Below are 27,529 nucleotides of genomic sequence, written 5' to 3'. Positions count from 1 at the left end.
GGATGTTGGTGCTTTCTCGCTGAAATGGCATTTTGGGAAAGTTTCTTCGAGGTGAACCCCTCAAAACTGACAGCTCAGGCGGAAGGAAGTTCCACGGCTGGTTTTGTGGAAGACGCGGTCAAGTTCGGAGGCCCTGTGAGCAGGGGTGTGGGCAGGAAGCTTAAAGAAGGCGGCTGCGCCCCAAGGGCCACACTCGGGGTCCCTGGCCTTGGTCCCCCTGCCGGGACTGGCAGTGTGTCAAGATGGGCAGGAATGGCGATTCCCTGGTGGTTGAACCAGCATTTACTGAAGGCATTTGCCCTGGACTGCCAGCCCCCAGGTGCTGAGAAGCATCCGGACACAGAGAGGTGCTTCCTGAAACCACACATCAGGATGGGGACTCAGCCTTGTCTGCGGAGGGGGCCATGCGGCTCCGCCTGTCAGGGCCAGTCTGGTGTCCGTGGGTGTGGGTGGAGCTGGAGGGGCTGGCTGTGTGCAGGAGGCTGAGTGAGCTGCCTGCTAATGGGGCCGGGCCACCCTGAGCTGCTCCCTGGGGGCTGGACAAGGCCTGGATTGTTCCTTGGCTCCTTTTGTCTCACTCCCCGCCCAGGCCTGGCCCGCCTGCCACTCTCTCCCTCCCGTCAGACTGGCTGGCAGGAGCCTGGGACTCTGCCGGAGGAGCCCTGGGCCTGCTGACCCACCAGCGTAGGAGCACCGGCCAAGCTTGGGGTAAGGACGCTCACCTGGGGCTGTGACACCTGCTCTGGCTCCCTCCTCGGTTTCCATGGCTACAGCACACACTCCTCCAGAGACCCTAAACCCTGCTGCTGAGGGACAGGACCCTGAAGGGAGCTAGGCCCTGGCATCTTCACTCCCGGCCAGCTCCCAGGGAGATGGGCAGCAGGCAGGATGGGTCACACCACCCGATCCCATTCCTGGGAGGCTTCATCTTAAAAGCTTAGCCAGGGCATGGGGGCTAGAGACAGGGTGTATCTTTGCCTAGCAGGGTCCCAGGCACCTAGCTCAGGGGCCCAGGGCCTGGCAGGAGCAGAGGTGTAGGAGGGGGGCCAACTAGCCCTGTGAGGTCCAGAGTGCTCCGCACCAACCGCCACAGCTGGCGCAGGAAGAGGGGTGGGGCCAGCTGCATTGTTGCAGGGATATTTTGGCCTGAGGAGGGGGAGGGTCTTACTCTCCCTTCCCCGGGGCGGCTCCACCCGCCTGGCTGGCCCAGCCCCTCTGCTGGTGCCAAGGAATGTGCCTGGAGTGGCAGGCGGGGCAGCGGAGCTGCGGCCACCCGGAGGCAGTGCACAGGTCTGGAGCTGAGGGGTATGGGCTCAGGAGGGTTGGGGGCCCCCAGGACACAAGTGTAGTCCTTAAAGAAGAGCCAGGCACCCATCCCCCATTCGTTGCCCCTCCCACGGCCATCTGGCCTCTCCAGGAATTCTCGGCAAGCGCCATAAACTTTAAGTGTTCAGCCCTGGTTCTGCGGGCCAAGGGGCTTTCTGGTGGGAGGGCGGGGGTGCTCGTGCTCTCTCTGCACTAACCACCCTGACTCGGGGTTCTTTTGAGACAGAAACTGCGGTCAGGGGACCTGGATCCAGAGTCTGGGGCTACTAACCTGGGCAGCCTTTGGGCTGGGGAGCACACTGCAGTTCCACTGTACAGCCCACCTCAGAGGGGGAACTGCTCTGGGCTACGATGGAGAGGGTGGGGTTACATGCTGTGATGTCTTGATGACAGGAAGCTGGACGGCCTCCTCCCCCACCCCACCCCCCAGCCTGCAGGAGTCAACTTCACCCTGGCTCCCACCCACACCTGCAGTGTCCTGCACAGCCCAGCCAGGAGCTAGGGGACCAGGCCTGGCCGGGTGAGAAGGGGCCAGTGGATGAGGGCAGATTCCTGATTCCCTCACCTTGCACTTTGTCTCTAGGTCAGCGTGGAGGTGCTGGGCTGCCATGCTCAGTCTCAAGCTACCCCAACTCCTTCGAGTCCACCAGGTCCCTCGGGTGAGGGGCTTGACCCACCGGCTCCCATTCCCCAGGCTACTTATGGGGCAGAGGCCCTTCCCTTGAAGCAATAGCGGGGGTGGGGGGTGGTCTCTCCTGCAGGCCGTCTCATCCCTACCATCCCTCTGCCCTCTAAGGAACCTGCTGGCGACCCCTCCCCAGAGCCCCCTCCTTCCCCGGGGCTCCCGGTCTGTGCCCGCCCCCGCCTTCCTCACTGTCCCCTCCTCCGTTTCTCCTCCGCTCTCTGGACCTGCGGTAAGATGGGGGTCCGGTTGGGTTTGGCTTTGGGGCTGTTGTGACCTCCATCCCAGTCTCATCGATGCCGCTTGCAGAGACCTCTCCCGGAGAGGGAGGGTCGGGCGCTGTGACGCCCCTCCTGTGTCCCACCGGCCCCTGCACAGGTGTTCTGGGAGGACGGCATCATGTCTGGCTACCGCCGCCCCACCAGCTCGGCCCGGGACTGTGTCCTCAGCTCCTTCCAGATGACCAACGAGACGGTCAACATCTGGACTCACTTCCTGCCCACGTGGTGAGGGGCGCCCCGAGGGCTCCCCGGCGGGCAGGGGCCGGGGCTGTGCGGCCCGCGGGCAGCCGGTGGCCTGAGCACCTGCCCCCCCCGCCCCCCCCCCCCCCCCCCGCCCCGCAGGTACTTCCTGTGGCGCCTGCTGGCGCTGGCGGGGGGCCCGGGCTTCCGGGCAGAGCCGTACCACCGGCCGCTGCTTGTCTTCTTGCTGCCCGCCTGCCTCTACCCCTTTGCTTCGTGCTGCGCCCACACCTTCAGCTCCATGTCGGCCCGCGCGCGCCACATTTGCTACTTCCTGGACTACGGCGCGCTCAGCCTCTACAGCCTGGGTCAGCCCCACGCGGCCCTCGGGGGGGCGGGGCCCTCGGTGGCAGGGCCCGGGAGCTGCGGGGACCGGGCAAGGGCGGGTCCCGGGAGCGATGGGGGCATGCCCTGGGGTGTCGGGGGACGCTCCGAGCAGGAAAGGGGCGGGGCCGCGGTGTTCTGGGGGCGGGCCCGGACCTGGGCGTTCTGCCCCGGGGCAGGGGTGGGGCCTTGGGATCTCAGCTCCTGCCCCACCCTTTTCCTCTTCAGGCTGTGCCTTCCCCTATGCCGCCTACTCCATGCCGGCCTCCTGGCTGCACAGCCGCCTGCATCAGCTCTTCGTGCCTGCTGCCGCACTCAATTCCTTCCTGTGTACCGGCCTCTCCTGCTACTCTCGGTGGGTTCTCTGCAGGGGCGGAAGGGGCAGTCGGAGGGACAGGACCGGGCACCCCCAAACACACTGGAGGCCAGTGGTGGAGTTCCTGACCGACATGAGTGACCATGTCCCGACTCACCAAGGACTCAGTTGGGGTGTCGCTGGAGTGCTAGCACCACACCACACCTGTGCTAGTTCCACAGCTGCCCAAGGGAGGCAGGTGTCCCCGCTTCACAGCAGTGGTCATTTCCACAGGGGCCACCTGCCCCAAGGGCTTCACAACCTCTTAGCTACACTGACATCCGTCTTGGCCAAAGGACACCTGTCCTGAGACCACCACCTGGAGAAGGGTAACCAGCCTGTCCCTTCTTCCCTCCCTCCCTCCCTCCCCTAGCTTCCCTGAACTCGAGAGCCCTGGGCTCAGTAAGATCCTCCGCACAGCTGCCTTCACCTATCCCTTCCTGTTTGACAACCTCCCGCTCTTCTACCGGGTAAGGGGGCCTGGGGCCCCTGATCTTCCCCTAGAGACACTCCCCCCCCCCAGATACCCTCCCCCCATGGAGAGACTCCCCCACAGAGGCCCTCCTGCAGAGTCCCCCCCCCCCAGACCCTCCACCCCCAGAGCACCCCCCCCACCTCTGCCGTCCTTTGCCAGCTTGGATTATGCTGGGGCAGAGGCCACACCTGTGGGCAGGAGGCGCTGAGCCCCAGCCACAGCTACCACCTCTTCTGTGCGCTACTCACCGGCTTCCTCTTCGCCTCTCACCTGCCCGAGCGGCTGGCCCCAGGGCGCTTTGACTACATTGGTGAGAGCTCAGGAGTGGTCCCTATCCAGGGAGGGGTGCGGGGGGCGGGCAGCATCCCAGGGCAGAGTGAGGGATGGAGTATCACAGCCAGAGACAGGGCCTAGGTCCAGGCTCACCCTCCTCAGATGATGATAAAACCAGTAGCATGTACACTGGGGGCCTGATGCACACCGGCTCACTCCCATGGGTAGGTTTTCTTATTCCCAGAGGATGCAGTAGTCAGGGTGGCCCCTGGACATGTGGTCTGTGCCCTGAGCTGCCCCCACCCCACAGGCCACAGTCACCAGCTGTTCCACATCTGTGCTGTGCTGGGTACCCACTTCCAGCTGGAGGCAGTGCTGGCCGATATGGGATCTCGCCGGGCCTGGCTGGCCATGCAGGAGCCGCCTTTGGGCCTGGTGGGCACAGTAGCCACGCTGGGCCTGGCAGTGGCTGGGAACCTGCTCATCATTGCTGCCTTCACAACCTCTCTGTTTCGGGCCCCCAGCACAAGCCCCCTGCTGCAGGGCAGCCCCTTGGAGGGGGTTGTGAAGGCCAGACGACACTGAGGTCCCATCTCTGAGCCTGCCCCACCCCACCCAGGGGAAGGTAGAGGCCAGGCTGGAGGCTGGGAAGGAGCCCAGATCCCAGATGAGGTCTGATGAGGTGGGGTGCAGGGGGAGCCTGGAGCCAAGAATGGCTGAGGAGAGAGGGCATAGGGAATGAGGGAGCAGAGGAAGTGCTGGCTGTAAGCAGGAGGGGCAAGGAATGTGTGCTTAGTGGGGCCAGGGCAAGTGCTGAGGGTCTGAGAGGGGCAGTGTGAGCATCCAGGCTGCAGCTAGCCCCCGGCAGGAGGCTGGGGACGGGGGTGCTGCGGCCCTTCCACCCACTTCCATCCTGGCCTGCAGGCCTCTGCCCAACACACGGGAGAACTAACATTACTAACGTAGCACCCCCCCACTATGCTGTTCATCAGGCCACGAGGCCCACTGTGCCTTCACCTCCCAAACCAGGTGCCACCTGCCGGCAGTGCTTGGCACCCCCCCCAGTCCCCCAGGATGTGCCTGTCACCACACATAACTCAGTGTGTCCAGGCCTTTGGGTCTTTCTGGATGTCATGGGACGGTGTGGTAGGAGGGCACCCATTATAGTTTTAGGAAGCTGCCTCCCGGGCTTCCAGTTGAGGTGGGTACAAATAAACCAATCAACAGCAGCTTTGGGGAAGTACTTTCTGGGCCTGAAGATGGTACACATCCCCTCCCCTGCCGCCCTCACACACCAATTCCACAGATGCACAGAGACAGCCCCACCAATTCCTCTTCTGGAGTTTATTCTGGAGCAGCTGTGATGACAAGGACCCCACACTTGCAGGGCAGGGAGGTCAGGGTGAGGGGAAGGGAGGGGTTCTGGGAGAAGGGGGGGTGAGGGGGTGGAGAGTGGGGCTGGCCGCTCTAGACCGGGCCATAGAAGCGCTGGTAAGCTTCCTGGAAGCCAATGTGGTCAGCCAGCTCGTCACAGTTGGGGTTGAGCTCGCATACTTCCCTCTTGGGCTCCAGGGGATCCGGGTAGGGGGCCGGGGCGCTGACAGGCCAAGAGAGTGGCATCAGCCTCCAGGAAAAACATCTGCTGCCACCCCCCACCCTGGGGGACCTTGGAGTCCGCATCCCTCATCCTGGATTTGCAGCCACAGGGCCCTGGCCCCCTGCTCACCCCAGCCCAGAGTCCAGGTAGCGCCGGAGCCTCCTCACCACCTCGCTGCCCTCCCGCTTGGACACGAAGGCTGTGGAGCAGAAGGGCCAACATCAGGTGGCTGGGGGCTGGCAGGCTGCACACATGTCCCTTCCCCCCCCCCCCCCCCCCCGCTCCCGCCTCATACCTGCACCACCTCTGCGGAATTCAGCACTGCTGGGCTTTGCATCTGCAAAGAAGAGTGCCCATTTCACCCCTGCTCATGGGGGGGGGGGCTGCACCTCCTCTCCCTCCACCAGGACACAGCCTGCAGGAGGGTGGTTGGACTGGGAGCTCGAGGTGGGGGCACTCACCTGCTGGACCAGCCAGGCAGAGGCAGAGTGCGGCCACAGCCAGCAGGGCAAGGACCATCAGGGACCGCATGGTGGGTCGGTTCTGTCTGGGTCTGTGAGCAGCTGCTGCTGGGTCTCAGCTGGCCTGCCTCTCACCGTCAGCACCCTTTATACTCTGGGTCGTGCCCTGGAGGCAAGGGGGGGCACCCACCATGCATGCTGTGGGCGGGCCACCGGCAGATCTGCCAGGGCTATTTGGGAGTCATCCGCCCTGGCTCTGGACGCCAAATCCCAAAGGATGTGGTTGGAACCACAGCTGCCTGGGCAGGTCTGGCCCCACTGCAAGGCATACACCCCAAATCGTCCAGCTCCAGTGTCAGTGGAAACACCAGCTAGGCAGGCCAGGAGGGGCGGGACAGGAGCCTGGGGAGAAAGGGGGGCTCAAGGCCTAAAATAGACTCCGGTAGAACCGGGCAGCCCCTGGAAGACTGTGATCTGCATGGTCAGCCCGAGGGCAGGAGCCAAACCCCAGGGAGGGAGGGCCTGGGCAGTGATGCCCTCATTGACCTGGAAGCACCCTACCCTGTGGGACTTACAGGGCAGGCCTGGGGTGGGGCTGGTGCCTCAGGCCAGGACCCCAAAACCAACAGAGGTGGGCGGTTAGGAAGACAGCTCTTCTGCCTCCAGCAGTGGGGACCCTCTCCCAGGGCCCCTCACAGGTGGAGAGGCAGGGCAAGGAGCAGGGAGACAGGGTGCGCCTCTGGCTCCTGACCTCTGACCCTCTTCCTGCCCTTGTGGCCTCCTCAGTGCTAACAACCGCGGGGACCTGTCTTCCAAGACAGATGTCTAGCCTAAAAAAACCCATCTCAGCACACCTGAGGGTGAGGAAGGAGGGTGTCCTCACTCACCACCCAGCACAGGTGGGGACCTGACATGGCACTTGCTGCCCCCACCCCACAGCCCAAAGCTGGGCAGGAGGGCGTCTCATGTCAATGCTGCAGCTCCCTGGACTCTTGTCAGTGGCCCCAAACAGACCCAACCAAGCCTCCCTGGGGTGAGGTCTTCTCCAGGAAAAACAGTTGTGCACCCTACGTGTACCCATCCACTTCACCCGCCAATCAGAGGAGGCACCTATCCTGCTGCTGGCTGAGCACCCCAATGGCCAGCTGCCCTGGCCAGGGAAGAGGGCCCACCTGCCTGCATGCATGAGCACTCACTGCACCCAAGACCCAACGAAGGCCGCCACAACGAGCTCAACAGGCAGAGAAGGGTGGAAGCCAGGGGTCTGGCTTCTGTGACAAGGGGCCCTGCTGCCTCCTGCACATGGTGGTCGGGTTCACCCCTGCCAGCCCACCTCAGCCTGGAGGCTCCCGGGCACAGTGGCTGAGGCCTTGCTGGTGGAAAGGGGCCCAGGCCCAAGAGACTGGGAGAGGCCCAGCAGAGGAAGCATCCTCACAGATTACAGTGGAGGAAGTTTATTTACGGATGTGGGGAGAACATGGCAAGGGCCCTCAGGCTGGCCATCAAGGGGGCAATCAGTGCAGACCAGACACAGATTCCCTGAGCCAGGCCCGGGGCGCTCTGGAGTGGGCAAGGGCGGGGCCCTGGCCTAGAGGATGGAAAGCCTGCTGCCTGGTTCCCAGCATGGGAGGGAGATGGCCAACCATCCTCAAAAGGATAAGAAAACAAGGATCTGAAGGTCATGTCTGTATGCGTGTGACCCCAAGGGAGCCCCAAAGTCAGGAGGGATGATCAGGCCTCATCCTCCAGCTAGTTACATCCCCACTCAGGACTGGGCATGTCTTGGTGGTTCTGAGAGGCAGCTCCCCCAGGCCCTTGACCACCATCTGCTCCTGATCCGGCCACCGTCTCCTCACTCAGGCTCCCCCAGCACACCCACCAGCTCCTTCTGTTCTCTGCGCAGGGCCTGCAGCGGCAGGAAGGAACAAACAGGACATGAGAATATCCAAACCCTCTCCCTCCACTCTGCTTGTCCCCAGGCCTCCTTCCCCTAGGATGACATGGAAGGCCCAGCAGGGCATGTGAGGGCCAAGGCCTATCAGAAGGGTCCCCTCTACTCCACAGGGGTTTAGGGCAGGCTGGGGGCTGTAGTCACCAGGGCTGGGCCTCCCCAGAGCACCCACCATGAATATGAACCCCCAAAGTATGCCCTGATCATCTGACCTCCCACCAGCGATTTCTAGCAAAGATACTCTCTTGAGTTAGGTGAGCTTGCAACTGGGGAGAGGGCCATGGGGAGGACAGAGCCCTCCTGGTCCCACACAGGGCCCAATACTTGGCTCATCCAGCCGACCCACTGCATACATGGCTGGGGTCTAGCTACATTGGGTGAGGGGCAGCTCTGAGCAGAGGCTTCGAGCCCCTCCAAACAGAAGAGTGACCCATGGCCTCACAGAGACAGAGTGGCGTTGCTGGGGCAGCATCTCGCCTGAGGACCCAGCAGGGCACCCCAGAGCCAGGGAGGGGTGAAGACAAGAGTGAAGAGCAAGCCACTGGCCCTGCTCCAAGGCATGGGGACCCACTCCCGTGAGGAACAGGACAGTCAGCTCCCGGAAGGCAGCTGCCTAGTGGTTATGAGTAAACACAGGCTGGACATCTGCATGACGAAGCAAGCCCAACACTGGTGCTGCTGCCCAAGCCCTACCAGCAATCCTGGATTGGAGCCACTTTTTGCATGTGAGAGGGCATACGGGGACAGAGGGAGGGGGAAAATCTGAAGCAGACTGCGCCAAGTGCAGAGCTGACCTGGAGACCACAACCCGAGCTGAAACCAAGAGTTGTCAACCGAATGAGCCACCTGGGCACCCCCTCACATATACGTCTTAAAGCTCCTGGGAAGTGGTCTTGTAGAGAACCCAGGGCCACGGGGTGCTAACCCTGACAGGAGGAGCCAGCCCGCAGTAGAAAAACACCTGCCAGGGCACCCACCTGCCAGGCCTGCTGCTGGGCCTGGCCTTGCTGCTGTAGCTCCTCCACCCGCCGGCGCCCAGCCAGGACAGCCTCTGCCAGTTGTCTGTTTTCAGCCTCCTGCCTGTGAACACGGCGCTGTAAGGCGTCCCGCTGCTGCAGGAAGTAGGGCACCATGGCACTGCGCACGTCTTCTTCCGGGATCCCGCTAGGGCGCCTGTGAAGTCACATGGGCCAGTGGAGGGGTTGGGGGGGACGTGTGTGGGTGATGCTCCAGTGGTCTTCCCACCTGCAGTCTCACATTGTATGGGTTTCCACGGCCCCTGCTCTGCTGATACACTAACCTGTGAAGCCTTAACTTGGGCGCCCAGGAACCCCTCTCCCTGTCCTCTTGCTCCATGTCTGAACCCATCACAGCCACATGCACCCCCACGTCTAACACTTCAGGGCAGGAGGCGACCTTCCAGCTGCTGCCTCATCCTGGGGACCAGTGAGCTGTAGTGTGGGGTGGGACTGGATGAGTGGGGGACCTGCAGAGGCCCCAGCAAGTGGGAAGGTGGGCAGATGAAGAGGCAAGAGTATGGGGGTTCTGAATGCTGTGTGAGGGGATGGGTTGGTTCTGATGGGCAGTGAGGTGGAACCTGCCAGAGGTTCTTTAAAATACTCTTTTTCTGTTATAAAACTTAATTCTCTTACGTGTTAAAATCACAAAGCATAAAAGAACTGGAAAGCATGAGGAAGGTGTTTCCTGGCTCTGGTCTGATGCTGTTCATACAGGGAGCCGGTGGGGCCCCATCCTGCACAGGACACCCCAGGCCACAAGGTTGCCTGCAGGAATGTCAGCTCCAGGGGAGCAGGACTTGTTCACTGCTGCATGTTCCCCAAATATTGTTATGTGGATGAGTGAATAAAGACCAGATGCCTAGGCTGGTCCAACAGAAGATGGCAAATCCACCCTTCTGCCTCCTGCCCACCCTCTCTGCTACAGCCAGGCGGGGCCTGAAAGGAGCCCCCGGCAAGGATGGCAGGCGTCCCTCCATCTGCCCCAAGCCCTCAATAACAGGCGTCTGCTCTGGGGCTCTCCTTACCCAGAGGAGACCATAGGCTGGCTGCACCCTGGAGGTCAGCGGCAGTCTCCCGCAGGAGCCTCCAGGGGCCGGAGCCAGCTCCAAGTGCCTTTCTCACCAGGCTAGCTCCGTGTGGTCTTTGCCTTCTTCCACGATCCTGTCCAAGGTGTTCAACACTGCTTCCAGGTTCCCCTCTGCTTTGATTTCTGAGATTTCCTCCTGAAAAGAAAGTGGTAAGAGTGCTAATGACACCAGACAAGCCTGCAGTGAAAGTACGCCCCACTGCCGAAAGGACTCAGTGAGAGTTTGGCTAATTTCTGTGTCTTTGTACCAACATTCTGACTTATCTCCGTCTAACTTTAATAATTAAGAACAGGAAGTAAAAGTAGAAAACACTTCACAGCCTGCCCGTTGCCTTAGGGTGCTGCGGTCCCAGGCCTGGTGCACCTATTCTGTGGCCCCAGACCCATCATGCTGCTGCCCAGGCCCATCTTGCAGTGTAGGGGCTCGGCCATGAGACCCTCTGCACAGATCCGATCCGTCCCACTCAAGCTTGGACTCCAGTTGTACGCAGGTCCACAGAGCACCATGTTGTGAAGCGCCTCCTCTGAGCCAGGCGCTATACCAGGCGCTGGAAGTGGGGAGAGGAGCCAGGGCCTGTGGGGGAGAAGGCCTCCGAGCACATATGCACGGCACCAGGGCATGAGGGCAGGGGCATGCACGGTGCCTGTCCATGGCAAGGGGCAACAGCCACTGCTCTGAGCCCTGGGGGTGCCCAGAGGAGCCCGAGCTGCCACTACCTGCTGTGCTCCTTGCCACTCACCTGGACAGACGTCTGCAACTGAGTGATGAACTTGTCATAGATTCTCTGTGTCATCTCAGGCTGCAGCTGGTAGAGGCGCTTGTAACAGTCGGTGAATCTCTGGTAGCTGGCAGAAAGGAGAAACAGCAAGGTGGAGGGTCAAGTGTACAGCCAGCCTGCCGCACCCACTGGGCCACCCCCACCTCCCCCTCGGAGCTCAGGGCCTGGTCAAGTTCATGGCCCTGAGTAAAGGCTGTGGATAAAGCTCCAATCAGCCCCACCTGCCCCCAGTCCCACCACGGTGCATCAAGTCACCAGGAGGGTGACTCTTCGTGGGCCACTCCCTCAGTGTCCAACCAGCTCCCAGGTGATGCTGCTGCCAGTGTGGGCTGAGGTCCCTGAGAAAATGGTCATCCCAGTCTCTCTGCTGGGCTAGATTAGGAAAGGATGTGTGGCCCCTGGGACAGGTGTCTCTCCTCCTCAAAGGAGCCACATGGGGTAGGAACAGGCACCCCTTCTGTAGGATGTGACTACACCTGCTGGAGGTGACACCTCCAGCTCCCAGCCACTAGGGGGCCCCTGGCCTGAGGGCAGAGTTTATACCCTAAGTTGGTGACTGGAAGAGAACTGTGGTCTCTGAGGATGTCATCAAGCTGCTGAAAACCCCAAACCAGAGCCATCCCACATTGGGGCTGCTGGTCAGTGAAGTCATGGATGCCTCTCACTGTTCACACCATTTAAAATCCTGCCTCTGTCCCTGGCAGTGGAGAGGGCCTCCCTGATCCATCCTTGGAGCTGGAAAGATCAGAGGGTACCTAGGACACTCCCAATGGCTCACGCCCTTGGACAAAGAAATTCAAAGAAGGTAAAAGCAGTCTCTTGCTTTTTCTCTCCCCACTCCCTTTCTCGTCTCTTCACCTTCCACCAAGGTTCTGTGCTGGCTGCCCAGCAGGTCCTGGGTGTTCTGGGAGGCTGCGTGGCGCTCCTGGAGTTCCCAGTAGAGAGAGACCAGCAGACACAAGCATGTGAACAAGGAGATGGCCACTTGTGGAGGCGCTTTAAAGGCAAGGGTTACAGGGACAGCCTTTAAGCTGGCATGTGGGGTGTTCAGTGAAAGCCTCTGATGAAGCAATGTTCAAGTGACCTACAGGAAATGTCGGAGCCAGGGAGTCCCCAAGCACACAAAAGCCCACATCTATGCTTGGCTGTGGGTCCCAATGCTCCTCAGTTGTGTGGCCAGGCTGGTTGGCTGCTGGACAAATGGGGGACTGGGTCCCTGGAAGCCCGTGCACAACCCCCACCCCCCTCAGGGAATCACCGCTGGTCCTTCCTTTCTCATGGCTCTTGACCTCCCCACCCAGTTCTTGCCCTTACACCATGTCTGTGACAAGTGAGAGCACACAGGGGCTTGCAAGGGACACCTTCTCTACTTTCACAGAGTCTGTGAGCCTGCTGTTCACCACAGCCAGCACCGGATACCAAATTACATAATCTAGCAGTAAATCATATTAAAAGCAATGGTACTAACTACTCAAAACACACAACATCCTAATCCTTCCACCACATTCTCCTTGCTCTGAACGTGGCTTACATCATCTGTCTGGAAACACTCTGTAAAGGTGTCTGCTGCCCATCTTTCCGCAACTCTGTATTGGGCATTTACACTTTGGAAGCTGGCAAATGCAGTAACCTAGGGCTTTATTTTTGGAGGGCTGGATGCTGGTACACCATGGGGGTTAAACCTTGGCCACCAGTGACCAGTGCAAGAGACGGATCACGGGCACCCTTCAGCCCTCGTGGGGACTCAGGCAACTTGTGTACCACTAGCGCCACTCGCCACGCAGTCTGTGGCTTCACAAAGAACGTGGAAAGACACAGGATGCCCAGCCAAGCAGGGCTGAAATTGAAACCCGGTAATTGTGGCTTGAGATGGACTTGGATGGGACACTGGAGATCCTGTTCCTAACCAGCCCACTCACTAGTGGAGGGTGTGAGTGGTGGCCCCTTCCTGCACTCAGGCAGCAGGCTCAGTGGTGAGGGGGCCTGGGGCCAGCAGTCTTCCTGTGTCCCCACTTAGCTCTGACTCCGTGAAAGCGAAGCCCATTTGCACAGACCCCCAGAACAGTGAATGCCTGCCGTGAGGGCACGGAGAGAAGGCAGCCGGACTGGAGGCCAGTGTCAGCAAGACAGGACAGGGATCCTTGCTTTTTTTTTTTTTTTCCAGTTTTCTTGTGATAAAATTGCCATACCTCATTGTATGATGGTTTGACTCACATATACAGTGGAATGATCACAGGAAGTATAGTTAACATCCATCACCATCTCAGAGAGAGAAAAAAAAAACAGGGAAGCAAAGTTTTTCATTGTGAATGGGAACTCTTACGATGGACTCTTCACAGAACGGCATGAGCTGCAATCATCCTGGTGGACTCCACACACCCAGGATCCATTCATCCTCCAGCAGGACACGTATGCCTCTGTCTACCTTCCTCCTACCTGCCTCCACACTGCCAGGAATTCCTTTCTTGAGAGCTGGCACAGGCCTGGGAAGGGTTTAAATGCCCTGTGATCTGAGAAAATACTCTCAGGGAGAAGTAGGACAAGTGATGCATTTTAGAAACCATTCAGGGCCATCTCAACCCCTGGCTTGTGCCAAGTTTTGTCTTCTCATGTAAACTCTGATATCCCTGTGGGCGGGGAGGCCACCTGCAGAGTCACTGGGACCTCCAGGGTGCCCAGAACTGTTAGTTGTGGCAGCACATAAGCCATGCTGCAGACCAGCAGCTGGGGCTGAGGAGACCCTACCTTACTCCCGGCCACCTCCCCACCTGCTTGGGCAGAGGAGTCTCCCTCATGAGCAGCCCCAGTGGCCTTCCTGCCAAGCCCCCTTTTGCTCTCTATTGGAATGGTGCCCTGGCCTTGGCCTTCCACGGGTACATAAGGGTCACCCAGCTACACACTGGTACATGCACTGGTTCTGCAGACTCACAGCCTGTCCCCTCTGAGGTTCAAATTCTACCTCTACCACTTGTCAGGTGAGTGATCTCTGACTTCTTTACCTTTATAAGCTTCAGGTTCTGCCTCTGTCAGGTGGGGATAATAAATGGATCCCTGACTCACTAAGTCACTGTGAGGCTACATACATAAAGTACTTAGTATAGTGCCTTGCACACTGACAGGCTCCATGCTGACTACAATTATTATAACTAATTTCAAAAAAACAGTCCTCACCACCCCCTCAGAAGTGCCAAACAGTGACTTCACTTGACTTGACTTCCCAGAGTCAAGAAGTGTCTCCTGCCCAAGACAAATGCTTAGTAAAAGCATCCTAGTGGCAGCTGCATGCACAGAAGCCAATCCAGTGGCAGGAAGCACCCACTGGCCTCACGACAGAGAAAAGGCTAAGTTGTGGCCTCCGCAAATCATTAACTGAAGGTCACTGTTTGAAATGTATTTACTGAATCTCAAAATACAGATGACCATGTTAACTGATTTTAATCTAGTTTGTCTCCTACACTCTTTTATTTTATTTTTTTTAAGATTTTCTTTATTTATTCATGAAAGAGACACACAGAGAGAGAGACAGAGGCACAGACACAGGCAGAGGGAGAAGCAGGCTCCAAGCAGGAAGCCCGATGTGGGACTCGATCCTAGGTTTCCAGGATCACACCCTGGGCTGAAGGCAGGCGCCAAACCGCTGAGCCACCCGGGTTGCCCTCCTACACTCTTTTAAAAAAATGTTTTATTTATTTGACAAAGCGAGATAGACCATGAGCAGGAGGAGGGGCAGAGGAAGAAGCAGGGTCCCCTCTGAGAAGGGAGCCTGACATGGGACTCTACCCCAGGACCCTGAGATCGTGACCTGGGCTGAAGGTAGAAGCTTCACTGACTGAGCCACCCAGAGGCCCCCTCTTCACACTTTTTTGAACTTAATTCTTTTTAGTAATCTGTACATCCCATGTGGTGCTCGAGGTCACCACCCTGAGATCTAGAGTCGCCTGCTCGGACTGCGATGCCAGGCACCTGGCTCTTAAATCCTCTCTACACAGCATCTGAGACACCTGCATGGTCTGAACTCACTGAAGAAGCATTTCAGGGCAGCCCGGGTGGCTCAGTGGTTTAGCGCCGCCTTCAGCCCGGGGCGTGATCCTGGAGACCCGGGACCCCGTTGGGCTCCCTGCATGGAGCCTGCTTCCCCCTCTGCCTGTGTCTCTGCCCCTCACCCTCATGAATAAATAAATAAATAAAATCTTTAAAAAAAAAAAAAAAAGCATTTCAGTAACTGTACTAAAAGCTCACTGCAAACTGAGTTATCACATAAGTTTAACTTAAAAACTTCAAAATACCGAGGCACAGCATCAAGCCCCTGGGGTCAGCCTGGGGGTTTGTGCCTGCAGATGGCTCTGCCTGAACATCTGGCCGGCCACATGGCCTAACAGAGGCTGGCCCTTGCAGCTTGCTAAGCCCCTTCACGGACTGCCCCCAGAGGGCGCCTCGGTCCCAGCCCAGGGATAGGGGTGCTATCCCTGCATTCTGCACCTCCCCACCGCCTGGACTGCAGCCCTGAGGCTAGCAGGTGCTTCTCCATCAGCTCCTTCCTGCTGCCTTCTCAGTCCAGGGTCCACTGGTCAGCCCCAGGCCTGACAAAGAGACGGGAAGCCAAAAGGAGAAATGCTCCTAGATGACAGCACACGTCTGTGATTTATGAAGACAACTGTAGCAAAAGTTATCTTTTAAAAATTAATCTTCATTAGGGGCGCCTGAGTGGCTTAGTTAAGTGTCTGCCTTCTGCCTGGGTCATGATCTCCAGGTCCCCTGTGTTGGGCTCCTTGCTCAGCAGGGAGCCTGCCTCTCCCTCTCCCTCTGCCCCTCCCCACCCCCATGCGAGCACTCTCTCTCTCTCAAATGAATAAAATCTTATTTTTTATTTTTATTTTTTAAATCTTTTTTATTTTTTTTATTTTTTTTAAATTTTATTTATTCATGAGAGAGATAGGGAGAGAGAGAGAGAGGTAGAGACACAGGCAGAGGGAGCAGCAGGCCCCATGCAGGGAACCTGACGTAGGACTCAATCCAGGGTCTTCAGGATCATGCCCTGAGCTGAAGGCAGCGCTAAACTGCTAAGCCACCCGGGCTGCCCTAAATCTTATTTTTTTTAAAAATTAATCTTCATTAGGTCTTTAGGTTTGTAGGCCCCCTGGACTAAAACTACTAGAAACTTAAGAGTGAGAATCTGAAATTGAGATGCTTTTTCTGAAAAAGACTTTTTTTTCCCCAAAGGTTTTATTTATTTATTCATGAGAGACAGAGAGAGAGAGGCAGACACACAGGCAGAGGGAGAAGCAGGCTCCACGCAGGGAACCAGACGTGGGACTCAAACCTGGGTCTCCAGGATCACGCCCTGGGCTGAAGGTGGCGCTAAACCACTGAGCCACGGGGGCTGCCTGAAAAAGACTTCTGATTTGAGAAATATTAGCACAAAGATTAAAAAAAAAAAATCAATCCAGATATGTGTAGATTGGTCTCCCTTATCCACAAGGGATACATTCCACGACCTCCTGTAGATGCCTGAAACTGGATAGAACTATGCTTTTTCCTGTACATAAACACTTATATACTTATGATAAAGCTTAATTTATACACTAGGCACCATAAAAGATGAACACTGTAAAAAATGATTGTTCTATAAAATATAACAACATACTGTAATAAAAATTACGTGAATGTGGTCTCTCAATAACTTTTTTTTTGGTGGGGCAGACAGGGATTTATTAGGTCTTTTGAAAAGAGCTGGGATCACTGGGGTCTGCAATCGCCCATCAGAGGCCACCCAAGGAGTGGCAGCGTGTTCCCAGGTGACAGTGGCTGGATGGACTGTGGTGAAGATGAGCAGTGGCACCCAGGGCCTATGGGAGGCTGCTCCAGATGGCATGAGGACCAAGCAGTAAGGTCTGGGTGGAGGAAGAGTGACCTACTCCGTGTGGTCAGGTCCTTGGTCACCAGATGGAGGTGGGAGCTTTCCCTATGACATACAGGACTCACACATCACTTGTCAAGGACCCCAGCCGCCTGGAGCCTCAGGCATCAGAGGTGTATCAGTGGCCAGTGGGAATTTTCATATACAACATTTGTCTAGCCCTTTCTGTGTGAAACCAGCTGCAAGTTCCTGTTTACACACACAGAGGGAAGGAGGTTCTAGCAAGAAGCAGCAAGTGGGGAGAGCAGGTCGCTGCAGAAGACCTCATGGGCACCTGAGTGCTTCCACTTGCATGCAAGTGTGCACATGTTAGACACCCACAGCCCTGACCACGGCTGTAAAGATGAGGGCAGGGCCAAGGAGTGAATGGCCTTGTGTGCTGAGCTGATTCTGGAAGCAACCCTGAGCCAATGAACCCTTGTAACCAGAAGGCCATGCTCCAATGTGAGCAGCAAGGGAGGGGACGAAGCTGAGGCTGGAGGGCCAGGAAGGGGTGGCTGAGCATGAACTGCTTCAACAGGGCTCTGTATCTGATGGTGCAAGGGATGGGTTAGCACTCCTCAACCTCTGGCCTAGGGAATGAGCACTCGCTGGGCTCTTCAACCACGTTAGAGACCATGGAGGCAGCAGCCCTGTCCCCACCTTGCTGAGCTCGATGGTCCTGGGGACACCAAGAGAGTCCAGTGGTAGACTGCAGGAGCTGGAAGCTTGACAGATCAATGCAGCTTGGGATCCTCACAGCCCTAACTATCTACTGCATGTCAAGAGTGCTGGGCTGCGCGATAAGCAAAGTGGGGAGAGTGGTACATGAAACCAGCCAGATCCTGTCCTTGGGACCTCGGGGGTGGCTTGAGTGGGACAGATAACAGAACTGTGCACAGTCAGAAGTGTCGTGATAACGACTAACCAGGGGAGGAAGGTAGCTTTACAGAAACTCAGGAAGAGACAGAGGAAACCGTTCTTGGTGGAACAAACCTCAACTGCAAATGCCCTGAGGCAGGGAAGCTCTTGACCTAGGAAAGGAGGTCTCACTGAGGCCAGAGCATGGGAACTCGGGAACTCGGAGCCCAGCTGAAGGGACTCAGGGGAGCCCAAGGGCAGCCAGACATCACCTGGCATGTGCTCGCTCACATGTGGAGGAATGTGAGGAAAAACCAGGGCTCTCAGTCAAGGATGAGGAGAGGAGGAAGAGCCCAAGAAGGGGAAGTGGCAGAGGCTGGTGTGGGAAGCTGAGGGTCAAACGGCCAGGACAGAGATATGGACAGCAGCATCAAAGGCTACAAGGAGAGTGAGTAGGCTAACAAAACATCCACGGTAAGTAGCAACAGCGTGATTAATTATCTTGAAAGGAGAAGTTTCAAGGGAATGGTGGCAAACTGCTTCACGCTGAGACAGAAACTGGAGATGGGCACCTAGCACCTGGAAGGAAGAAGGCTGTGGCCACAACCCTGGACTAAGGGGAGTGACAGCAAGGGAGGACGTGCCCCTGGGTGGCTCTCAGCCAGGACCACAGATGCAGGAACTCATCTGGGAGCTCTCGGTGTTCTCCACAGACCAGGTGCTAGGTGCCATTCTCACTGCCAGGCACAGGGGGCGAGGGGCAGGGTGCAGGGATGCAGCCTGAGGGGCGTGATGACATTTACGGTAGGCGGAGAAGGGGAGAAGACAGCGGGGGCAGGAGGGGCCGGGCTCATAGAGGGGCCACTGTGGCCCAACCTGGCTCCCAGCCGGGCTCCCACCAAGAAGAGGCTCTGTGGCGTTGCTGGGCAAGCTGGGGAAGGGGCCGAGGAGTGCAAGCAGAACTCAGACTGGGCCTGGCCATCCCTGGGAGGAGGGAGCAAAGGTGCAGAGAAGCCCGAACCTGTCCAAATAGCTTTCTAAGCCTAGACCTGTTTCTCTCCTCAGCCCCAGACAGATGGCACGACCCTCCACCCAGCCACCACCCACAAGTTGGGAGCCCTGGAGTCCCTGGCCCTCCGACCCCCAGGTGCCCCTGTCTGTACCACCACTGTGGCCCCTTCCACACAGTTAGGCACAGGACTCTCAGCTGACAAGCTTTTCAGGGTCAGGAAGAACATTTCAGACCTTTAAAAAATAGAATAGCTTCAGACACCTGGGTGGCTCAGCGGTTTAACGCCTGCCTTCATTCAGCCCAGGGCTCAATCCCAGGATCGAGTCCCACATCAGACCCTGCATGGAGCCTGCCTCTCCCTCTGCCTGTGTCTCTGCCTCTCTCTCTGGGTCTCTCATGAATGAATAAATAAATAATCTTTTTTTAAAAAGTAGAATGGCGGGATCCCTGGGTGGCGCAGCAGTTTGGCGCCTGCCTTTGGCCCAGGGCGCGATCCTGGATATCCGGAATCGAATCCCATGTCGGGCTCCCAGTGCATGGAGCCTGCTTCTCCCTCTACCTGTGTCTCTGCCTCTCTCTCTCTCTCTCTCTCTCTACTGTGTGCCTATCATAAATAAATAAAAGTTTAAAAAAAAAAAATCCTAGAGAAGAAAAAAAAAATAAAATAAAATAAAATAAAATAAAAAGTAGAATGGCTTAGAAAAAATTCCAGACTAAATAATTGTCATTTTTAAATGACTATAAAATGTAACATGTCAACTAGTCAACTGCAATTATATTTTTTTAAGGAATCTATACCCAATGCTGGGCTTGAACCTATAACCAAGACCAAGAGTTGCATACTACACCCACTGAGCCAGCTCGGCACCCCTAGTCAACTGAAATTTTAACACAGATAAAAATCAGGGCAGCCCCGGTGGCACAGCGGTTTAGCACCGCCTATAGCCCAGGGTGTGATCCTGGAGACCCGGGATCGTGTCCCACGTCGGGCTCCCTGCATGGAGTCTGCTTCTCCCTCTGCCTGTGTCTCTGCCTCTCTCTCTCTCTCTCTCTGTAGGTCTCTATGAATAAATAAATAAAATCTCAAAAAAAATCATATTCATGTGGGATGTGGATGCTTCCCTCTATAATCTGATTTTAAAATTTAACATTATAATGTGATCATTTTCCCATGACTTGGCATTATTTAAAATACTGGAATTTTAAATACCAGCAGAGTATTTTATTAGTCCGAGTTACTATACTTGGGTAACCACCATCATTCTTCAAATGTTGGACATGTTGGGTAGTTTTCTTTTTTTTTTTTTTTCTTTATTTATTTATGATAGTCACACAGAGAGAGAGAGAGAGAGAGAGAAGCAGAGACATAGGCAGAGGGAGAAGCAGGCTCCATGCACCGGGAACCCGACGTGGGATTCGATCCCGGGTCTCCAGGATCGCGCCCTGGGCCAAAGGCAGGCGCCAAACCGCTGTGCCACCCAGGGATCCCGTTGGGTAGTTTTCAATTATTTCCCAATGAACGCTGTCCTATAATAAATATATTTTTTTAAGATTTTATTTATTTATTCATGAGAGACACAGAGAGAGAGAGGCAGAGACATAGGCAGAGGGAGAAGCAGTCTCCATGTAGAGAGCCCAAATGTGGGACTCGACCCCGGGACTCCATGATCACGCCCTGAGCCGAAGGCAGATGTCCAGGCATCCCAACCCTCCACAATGTTAACATTTTGTACAACTATAGTACGATATCCAACACCATATGATCCACAGAGTTCATTCAGATTTCACTGGCTATCCACGTACCTCTGTTTGTGTGGACATCTTCGTAGTATTATCACATGTGTACTCCAGTCAAGATCCTGCATGTTTTTTTTTTTCCATTTTTTAAAGACTTCATTCATTTGAGAGAGAAACAGAGTCAGGGGAGACACAGAGGGAAAGGGAGAAGCAGACTCCCCACTAAGCAGGGAGCCCGACAAGGGGCTTAATCCCAGGACCCCAGGATTAAGACCTGAGCAGAAAGTCAAGGGCTTCACCCATTGAGTCACCTAGGTGCTATTACTGGAGGTTTTTTAAAGACACTGACATAATGTGATTTAGAGTCTCAAAAAGAACCAGGCTAGACCTCTAGAAAGATCTTAAGACAGTCCTGCCAATAATCTATTCCTTTGTACAGTGGAGAACCTTTGAAGTCATTGTATTCAGAGCATTACAAATAAATAAATAAATAAGTATTTTTAAACTGGTGGAGAGACATCTCTCAAACATGGAGAAAAAAAAAGATCAGTCACGACTTAAAGAAACATCAGGGGGATGCCTGGCCCGCTCAGTTGGTAGTGTGTCTCTTGATCTCTGGGTCCTGAGTTTAAGCCCTATGTTGGGAGCAGACATGACTAAAAATAAATAAAAAACTTAAAACAAAAAATGTGACTTTAAAAAGAAATGGATGGGGGATGCCTGGGTGGTTCAGTGGCTGAGCGCCTGCCTTCGGCCAGGGGCATGATCCTGGGGTCCTGGGATCGAGTCCTGCATTGGGCTCCCTGCATGGAGCCTGCTTCTCTCTCTGCCTGTGTCTCTGCCTCTCTCTCTGGGTCTCTCATGAATAAATAAATAAAATCTTTTTGAAAATTTAAAAATAAAAAAAAGAAATGGATGGCTCAGCCAAAAGATTTTTTAAATAAGCATATAGAAGATTTTAATAAAATTGAAAAGTTCGAACTGACAAGTACAGAAATTTATACCCAAGAAATAGAAACTGCACATTTTTTTTAAGTGGAACATTCACAAAAATTGCCCACATATTTGGCCAAATGATATCAAAGTGCTAAAGCCTCCCCCCCGTCCAAAATCAGTGTCATACAGACCATGTTATCTAATCATGATGCAATAAATTTAGAAATCACAACAGAAGGATAACTTTAAAAAAACTATATGCCTGGAAACCAAATAACATACTAGTAAATAATCACTGGTCAAAGAAGAAATCATAAGGAAATTTACAAAAGACACAGAATTAAATGACTATGTCCACATGTGAAAGAATGGAGTTGGACCCCTTTCTCATACCATACACAGAAACTAACTCAAAATGGATCTAATGCCGGGATCCCTGTGTGGCTCAGCGGTTTGGCGCCTGCCTTTGGCCCAGGGTGTGATCCTGGAGACCGGAATAAAGTCCCACATCAGGCTCCTTGCATGAGGCCTACTTCTCCCTCTGCCTGTGTCTCTGCTTCTCTCCCTCTCTCTGTGTCTCTCATCAATAAATAAATAAAATCTTTTAAAAAAATGGATCAAATGCCTAAAACAGAAGAGCAAAAACTATAAAACTCATTAGAAGAAAACACAGGTGTAAATCTCTGTGACCTTGAATCAGACAGTGGTCTCTCTCATGATACTAAACCACCAGCAACCAAAGAAAAAATTCTTGATTTTTTTTTGTAACCCCCAAACCTGGGTTTGGTGGGCTTTTTATTATTATTTATTTATTTAAAGAGTTAAGAGATTTACTTATTTATTTATTCAGAGAGAGAGAGAGAGGCGCAGAGACACAGGCAGAGGGAGAAGCAGGCTCCACGCAGGGAGCCCAACGTGAGACTTGATCCAGGGTCTCCAGGATCATGCCCCTGGCTGCAGGCGGCCCTAAACCACTGCACCACCAGGACTGCCCAAGTAAATGATTTAAATTGGACTTCTCAAAATTAGAACTCTTAAAGTTAACAGTAAAAAGACAGCCCACTTAAGAAATGAGCAAAACAGGCATCCCTCGGTGGCTCAGTGGTTTAGCGCCTGCCTTCCGCCCAGGGCATGATCCTGGAGTCCCAGGATCGAGTCCCACATCAGGCTCCCTGCATGGAGTCTGCTTCTTCCTCTGCCTGTGTCTCTCATGAATGAATAAATAAAATCTTTAAAAAATATTAAAAAAATAAAAATAAATTCTCACAGATACTGAGATTTATTTATAAAAAAAAGAAATGAGCAAAACAAAACATGGAGCATTTGGCTGGCTCAGTTGGTGAAGCACACAATCTGATATCAGGGTTGTGGGTTCAAACCCCACATGAGGTGTAGAGATTATTTAAAACTAAAAAAAATTTAAAAATAAATAAATAGGGGGGGGTGCCTGGGTGGCTCAGTTGGTTAAGTGTCTGCCTTCAGCTCAGATCATGATCCCAGGGTCCTAGAATCAAGTCCCAAGTCAGTCTCCCTCTTGGGAGGCCTGTCAAGTCCCAGTTGGGTGGAGAGATTACTTGAAAAAAATTTTAAATCTTAAAAACAAAACAAAAACAAGACACCGGTTTTGATTGTTTACTTTATCCCAAAAGGATAAAGCACAAAGAGAAATGCAGTTATCCCAGGCCCCTCACAAACTATAGCTCCTCCTTTTCTCAGCCTAACTCCACACCCCTTAGCCAGAATAAATTGTGAGGCAATGCCTAATCAATTTATCTTTTAAAAATCCTTAATTTTCATGAAATTACTTTTTTTTCACCTTATGGTTGTACTTTTGGGTCCTTGTTTTGTTTTGAAGATTTTATTTATTCATGAGACACACAGAGAGAGAGGCAGAGACATAGGCATAGAGAAGCAGGCTCCCTCTAGGGAGCCGGATGAGGGATTGGATCCTGAATCTTGGGACAGGTGTCCCTTGGGTCCTTGTTTATAAAGGCTGTCTTGCCGGTCCTATTTTTAAGTTTGCCCATCATTGTCAACTAAGTTCATCCATCCATACTTCATTTTGGGGTGTCCTTTATCATAGGCAGGGTCCTCGGTCTCCTGTGACTCGTCCCTTCTCTGCCCCCTGATCTGCTTGCCCATCCTTTTGCCTGTCTATTCACACACGTTCTTAATGCCATGCCTCTGTTGGAAATCCAAGAGTCCCTCTCCTTTCTCTTCTCTTTAAGATTAGCACAGCTATTTGGGGACCTTGATTTTTCCTTGTAAACTTCAGAGTGAATTCTTCTGGTTCCTCAAAAACATTCAGCTGCAATTTGGTTGGGATTGTACTGAATTTGTAGATCAGTTTGGGGACCACAGGCATCTCTGCAATGACACCATCCAGCTACAAATGTGATACATTTATTTAGTCACATTGTCTTTTATGTTTTTCCGTAAAATTTTAAAGTTCTTTAAAGAACTCATCCGTTCTTTACTAGGTTACTACCTAGTACACTTCATAGTTTTTGTTACTATTGTGAATATTCTATTTTCTTTTAAAATTCATTACTGACGACTTAGAGAAACTATTGCTTTTTGTAAGATAATTCTCTAGCATTCTTACTCTACTCTTACTAAAGTATAATAACCTCCTTCAAAGTTCACAAATCATAAATGTTCAGCTTGATAACCATTTTCAACAATGAGCACACCCATGTAACCAGCACCTAGATCAAGAACCCCAGGAAGTGCTCGTATCTCCCCTCCTCATCTTTACCTTCCACTGAAAGCATAACCACTTTCCTGACTTCTACTAACTATACATTAGTTTTGCCTGTTGTTGTTTTTTTCCCCACTTTATTAAATGGAATTCTGTGGTTTGTAATTTTTTATGTCTGGCTTGTTTTCTTCAACATTGCCTTTGTGAGGGCAGCCCGGGTGGCTCAGCAGTTTAGCACCGCCTTCAGCCCAGGGCGTGATCCTGGAGACCTGGGATCGAGTTCCACATCAGGCTCCTTGTGTCTCTGCCTCTCTGTCTCTCATGAATAAATAAATAAAATCTTTAAAAAGGAACTAACAAACAAAAATTGCCTTTGTGAGATTCACCCATATTGTCATGAAGGACTTGCAGTTAGTAAGCAGAGTGATGTCATTGTGCCTTCTTCCTAAAGTTCTGTCTCCTTTGTTGTGTTCTAACTTTTCAAAATGCTTTAAATTTTTATTTAAATTTAATTTTTATTATTTCCCCTTTTTCCATTTTATTTTTTTTATTTTTTAAGATTTATTTATTTACTCATGAGACAGACAGAGAGACGCAGAGACATAGAGAGAAGCAGGCTCCACACAGGAAGCCCAATGTAGAACTTGATTCTGGATCCCAGAATCACACTCTGAGCCGAAAGGCAGGCGCCCAACCGCTGAGCCACCCAGGCGTCCCACAAACCTGTTTATTAACTGAAGATTTCTGTTCCTCAAAAGACATGATAGACAAAATTAACACCTAATACAGAAAGATCTTTCTTTTTTCAGTCTAACACTGACAAGGGTCACTCTAGAGAGGTCACCAGAGGGAAGGGCAGTGGGGGACAGGAAAACAGGCGATGAATACTGAGCAATGCAGATCCCTACACTACACCTGAAATTAACGTAACAGGTTATGTTAACTGTACTGGAATTACAATTAGAAACTTTAATTATGGGACGCCTGGGTGGCTCAGTGGTTGGGCGCCTGCCTTCGGCTCAGGGTGTGATCCTGGAGTCCCAAGATCAAGTCCTGCATTGGGCTTTTTGCATGGAGCCTGCTTCTCCCTCTGCCTGTGTCTCTGCCTCTCTCTCTCTCTGTGTGTGTGACTATCACAAATAAATAAAAATTTAAAAAAAAAAAAAAAAAAAGGAAAATGAGGGGCACCTGGGTGGCTCAGTTGGTAAAGTGTCTGCCTTCAGCTCAGGTCATAATCCCAGGGTCCTGGGATCTAGCCCCACGTCGGGCTCCAGCCCCATGTCGGGTTCCCTGCTCAGCAGAGAGTCTGCTTCTCACTCTACCTCTGCCCCTCTGCCTGCTTGTGCTCTCTAGCTAATTAATAAATAAATACATACATACATAAACGAAATAAATAAATAAATAGATAGATAGATAGATAGATAGATAGGAAAAGAAAAAGCCTGGAAAAAAAAATAGCTGGAGGAAATGAGTAGGCCAGTGGCAGAAAAGGAAGCCCCACAACTGACAAGAGGAGGAAATGCCCAAAGCAGAGGTGTGTGGATTATAATCTGGCAGGACAGCCATTTCTACACCTTCAGAGCAGCAGGGGTTGGAATGGTGGATGCCTGGGACTGGTGAGGATGCAGGGGATAGAACAGTTCTTCTGGAGAGCAATCTGACAAGGTACCGACAGGTGCAAGCTCCAGAATGCAGAGGCTCCTCTCCATTATCTACCTCCATAAATGCTAGCCCTGGGACAAAGGCAGGGACAGGGACATTCACTAGGCATGACTTGTGGAGGAGGGGCCTGGAGGCAACCAGGGGTCTGTGACAGGAGATGGGCAGGAGCTGGATGCATGTCATGGAATGAAAAGCAGCCTGCAAAGCCCTGAACCACATGAACTTAGAGTACGTGGTTAGATCTTTAAAAAAATGGTGTTGAGTGAAAAGTCCTATGTAGCTCAATTATCATTCACATAAACTTAATACACAAACATAGTTTACAAGGATGCAAACATACTGAAACGTCACTTCCTTGCACCCGTACTAAGCAGAACCCCCCCCCCCCAATCCCACTGCTCTATTCCTTTCTCCTGATTTATTTTTCTTTATGGCACTCGCAGACCTACTGCATGAGAGCAGGGACCTTTCTCGCCTCTTGATCACTGGTTTATCTCCAGCTCCTAGAACATAGCCTGGGGCATTGTGGATGGTCAATAAATAACTGCACATGAACAAATGGAGAACATAGAGCCAACAGAAAGTGGGGCCTATGAAGAAAAGAAAAGAAGACAAGAATGAGTAGGAGGAGTTAAAAAAAATAAATACATAAAACAAGGGGGGGGGATCCTGGCTGGATACACGTTGATGGTGTCTTATGATGAGTCCACAAAAACAATTACAAATTATTTTACAAAACTCATTACTTTGGAAACTAGGTCCTGCACGAAAAAGCTGCCACCTGCATGTCTGTGCCCGCCTCCCCCCCACCCCCCAGCAGGCCTGACCACCTCAGGGCCTTTGCACAAGCTGTGTGCTTTGCCTAGCCTTCCTCATCCTTCAGTGTCCGCTCAGGGTCACTTGCTCAGCGGGCTCCTTCCAGCGTTGTCCTCGCCCATCACCTGTTCGTTATCTCATCAAGCTGGTGCCTACTCAGTTCCCTGCCCGTCTCCACCCCCCGAGAAACCAGCTCCGCGCCCACCGTGTGCGGAGTGGACCAGCCGCAGGGTGTGTGCGGGACTGAAGCGCGGCGGGGGCGGGGGGTGAGGGCGGAGACAGCAGGAGTTTCTCCCCAGCAGTCGACCGGGGCAAGACTGAGGTCCGGGGTGGGGGTGGGGTAGTTGGGCCTCGGGCTCCGGCGGGTCCGCGGGGTAGGCGGGGTGGGGGTGGGGGCACCGCGACAGCTCCGATCGCGGGGGACGACGGGGTTCCCGCGGAGGCCCCGCACGGACATCCTACGACCCGCACGCGCCCTGCCCTCCGCGCCCGTACCTCCCAGGGCAGGGGCACCGTCATCACCACCTCACTGACCACCGTCAGCGTTCAGCGGGCCAGGCAGGCAGGAGTGAAGGAACCCGAACTCCCGGCCCAGCCCCCTGGCGGCGCGCGAGACCACGTGACTGCAGACGGGGGGACGCTGGTCAGTCGCGCCCCGGCGCGAGGCCACGTGACCAGGCCGCCGCCACCGCCGCCCCACCCTCTACCCTGCCTTGCTTCCTCGACCTTACCTCCCGGCGGCGACGAGCTTCTGGAGAAAAGTATCCACCAGAGTGTCGAGGAGCTTCACTCTCGGAATGGTGGCGCTGTGGGGCCCAGACTCCGGACACGACCCCTCAGGCCCCTTTTCCTCACAACCGCCGTCTGCGTGGACGCCGCGCGCTGTGGCCATGTTGAAGTCGGACCGCCAAATCTAACGGGCTCGGCCGCCCCGCCCACCGAGGCCCCCGATTGGTCGGCCCCGGCAGTGGGCGCCTCCGGTTGGCAGTGGCGGGTGTCCATCCCCGAGCCGCGCGAGGGGCGGGAGGACGCAGCTGCGCGCCAGCGCCGACGTCCTA

General features: G+C 54.1%; 3 protein-coding genes across 9 annotated transcripts; 1 reads left to right on the top strand and 2 right to left on the bottom strand.

The window, feature by feature from the left end:
• Nucleotides 1-114: 114 nt before the first annotated feature.
• On the top strand, nt 115-5,185 carry PAQR6 (progestin and adipoQ receptor family member 6). Of its 5 annotated transcripts, none has more exons than XM_077901096.1 (9): nt 534-708; nt 1,910-1,985; nt 2,123-2,240; nt 2,387-2,514; nt 2,632-2,837; nt 3,082-3,208; nt 3,582-3,678; nt 3,843-3,993; nt 4,267-5,185. In XM_077901096.1, exons 4-9 carry the CDS (start codon nt 2,408-2,410, stop codon nt 4,539-4,541), a joined length of 963 nt encoding a protein of 320 aa, XP_077757222.1. In that variant the 5' UTR covers nt 534-708; nt 1,910-1,985; nt 2,123-2,240; nt 2,387-2,407; the 3' UTR covers nt 4,542-5,185. The 5 variants fall into 5 exon arrangements, with proteins under 5 accessions (XP_077757219.1, XP_077757222.1, XP_077757221.1 ...); XM_077901095.1 differs by lacking the exon at nt 534-708 and adding an exon at nt 1,158-1,290; XM_077901093.1 differs by lacking the exon at nt 2,123-2,240 and having other exon boundaries at nt 115-708.
• A 100-nt stretch (nt 5,186-5,285) lies between these two features.
• Nucleotides 5,286-6,155, bottom strand: BGLAP (bone gamma-carboxyglutamate protein). Its single transcript, XM_077901107.1, has 4 exons — nt 6,015-6,155; nt 5,849-5,890; nt 5,683-5,752; nt 5,286-5,553 (listed from the first exon to the last, which is right to left on the bottom strand). The coding sequence occupies exons 1-4, from the start codon at nt 6,082-6,084 to the stop codon at nt 5,424-5,426; spliced, it is 312 nt and encodes a 103-aa protein (XP_077757233.1). The 5' UTR covers nt 6,085-6,155; the 3' UTR covers nt 5,286-5,423.
• On the bottom strand, nt 6,044-27,512 carry PMF1 (polyamine modulated factor 1). Of its 3 annotated transcripts, XM_077901101.1 has the most exons (6): nt 13,040-13,059; nt 11,709-11,846; nt 10,812-10,917; nt 10,107-10,207; nt 8,943-9,138; nt 7,453-7,920 (listed from the first exon to the last, which is right to left on the bottom strand). In XM_077901101.1, exons 1-6 carry the CDS (start codon nt 13,042-13,044, stop codon nt 7,867-7,869), a joined length of 600 nt encoding a protein of 199 aa, XP_077757227.1. In that variant the 5' UTR covers nt 13,045-13,059; the 3' UTR covers nt 7,453-7,866. The 3 variants fall into 3 exon arrangements, with proteins under 3 accessions (XP_077757225.1, XP_077757227.1, XP_077757224.1); XM_077901099.1 differs by lacking the exons at nt 7,453-7,920; nt 11,709-11,846; nt 13,040-13,059 and adding exons at nt 6,044-6,180; nt 27,203-27,512; XM_077901098.1 differs by lacking the exons at nt 11,709-11,846; nt 13,040-13,059 and adding an exon at nt 27,203-27,512.
• Between the last annotated feature and the right edge of the window lie 17 nt (nt 27,513-27,529).

The sequence above is a fragment of the Canis aureus genome, chromosome 6, assembly GCF_053574225.1.
Source record: "Canis aureus isolate CA01 chromosome 6, VMU_Caureus_v.1.0, whole genome shotgun sequence".
Taxonomy (NCBI): domain Eukaryota; kingdom Metazoa; phylum Chordata; class Mammalia; order Carnivora; family Canidae; genus Canis; species Canis aureus.
The sequence above is the reverse complement of the archived record's forward strand: the minus strand, read 5'-3'. Positions and strand labels throughout refer to the sequence as shown.

Coding starts and splice junctions, on each gene's coding strand:
- BGLAP (XM_077901107.1), bottom strand. CDS start 6,084: ATGCGGTCCCTGATGGTCCTTGCCCTGCTGGCTGTGGCCGCACTCTGC. Junction 5,753..5,848: donor ATTCCGCAGAGGTGGTGCAG/GTATGAGGCGGG, acceptor TCTGCTCCACAG/CCTTCGTGTCCAAGCGGGAG. Junction 5,554..5,682: donor TACCTGGACTCTGGGCTGGG/GTGAGCAGGGGG, acceptor TTGGCCTGTCAG/CGCCCCGGCCCCCTACCCGG.
- PMF1 (XM_077901098.1), bottom strand. CDS start 27,363: ATGGCCACAGCGCGCGGCGTCCACGCAGACGGCGGTTGTGAGGAAAAG. Junction 10,208..10,811: donor AGTTGCAGACGTCTGTCCAG/GTGAGTGGCAAG, acceptor CTTTCTTTTCAG/GAGGAAATCTCAGAAATCAA. Junction 9,139..10,106: donor GACCACACGGAGCTAGCCTG/GTGAGAAAGGCA, acceptor GTGACTTCACAG/GCGCCCTAGCGGGATCCCGG.
- PAQR6 (XM_077901092.1), top strand. CDS start 1,232: ATGTGCCTGGAGTGGCAGGCGGGGCAGCGGAGCTGCGGCCACCCGGAG. Junction 1,291..1,909: donor CACCCGGAGGCAGTGCACAG/GTCTGGAGCTGA, acceptor CTTTGTCTCTAG/GTCAGCGTGGAGGTGCTGGG. Junction 2,515..2,631: donor ACTCACTTCCTGCCCACGTG/GTGAGGGGCGCC, acceptor CCCGCCCCGCAG/GTACTTCCTGTGGCGCCTGC.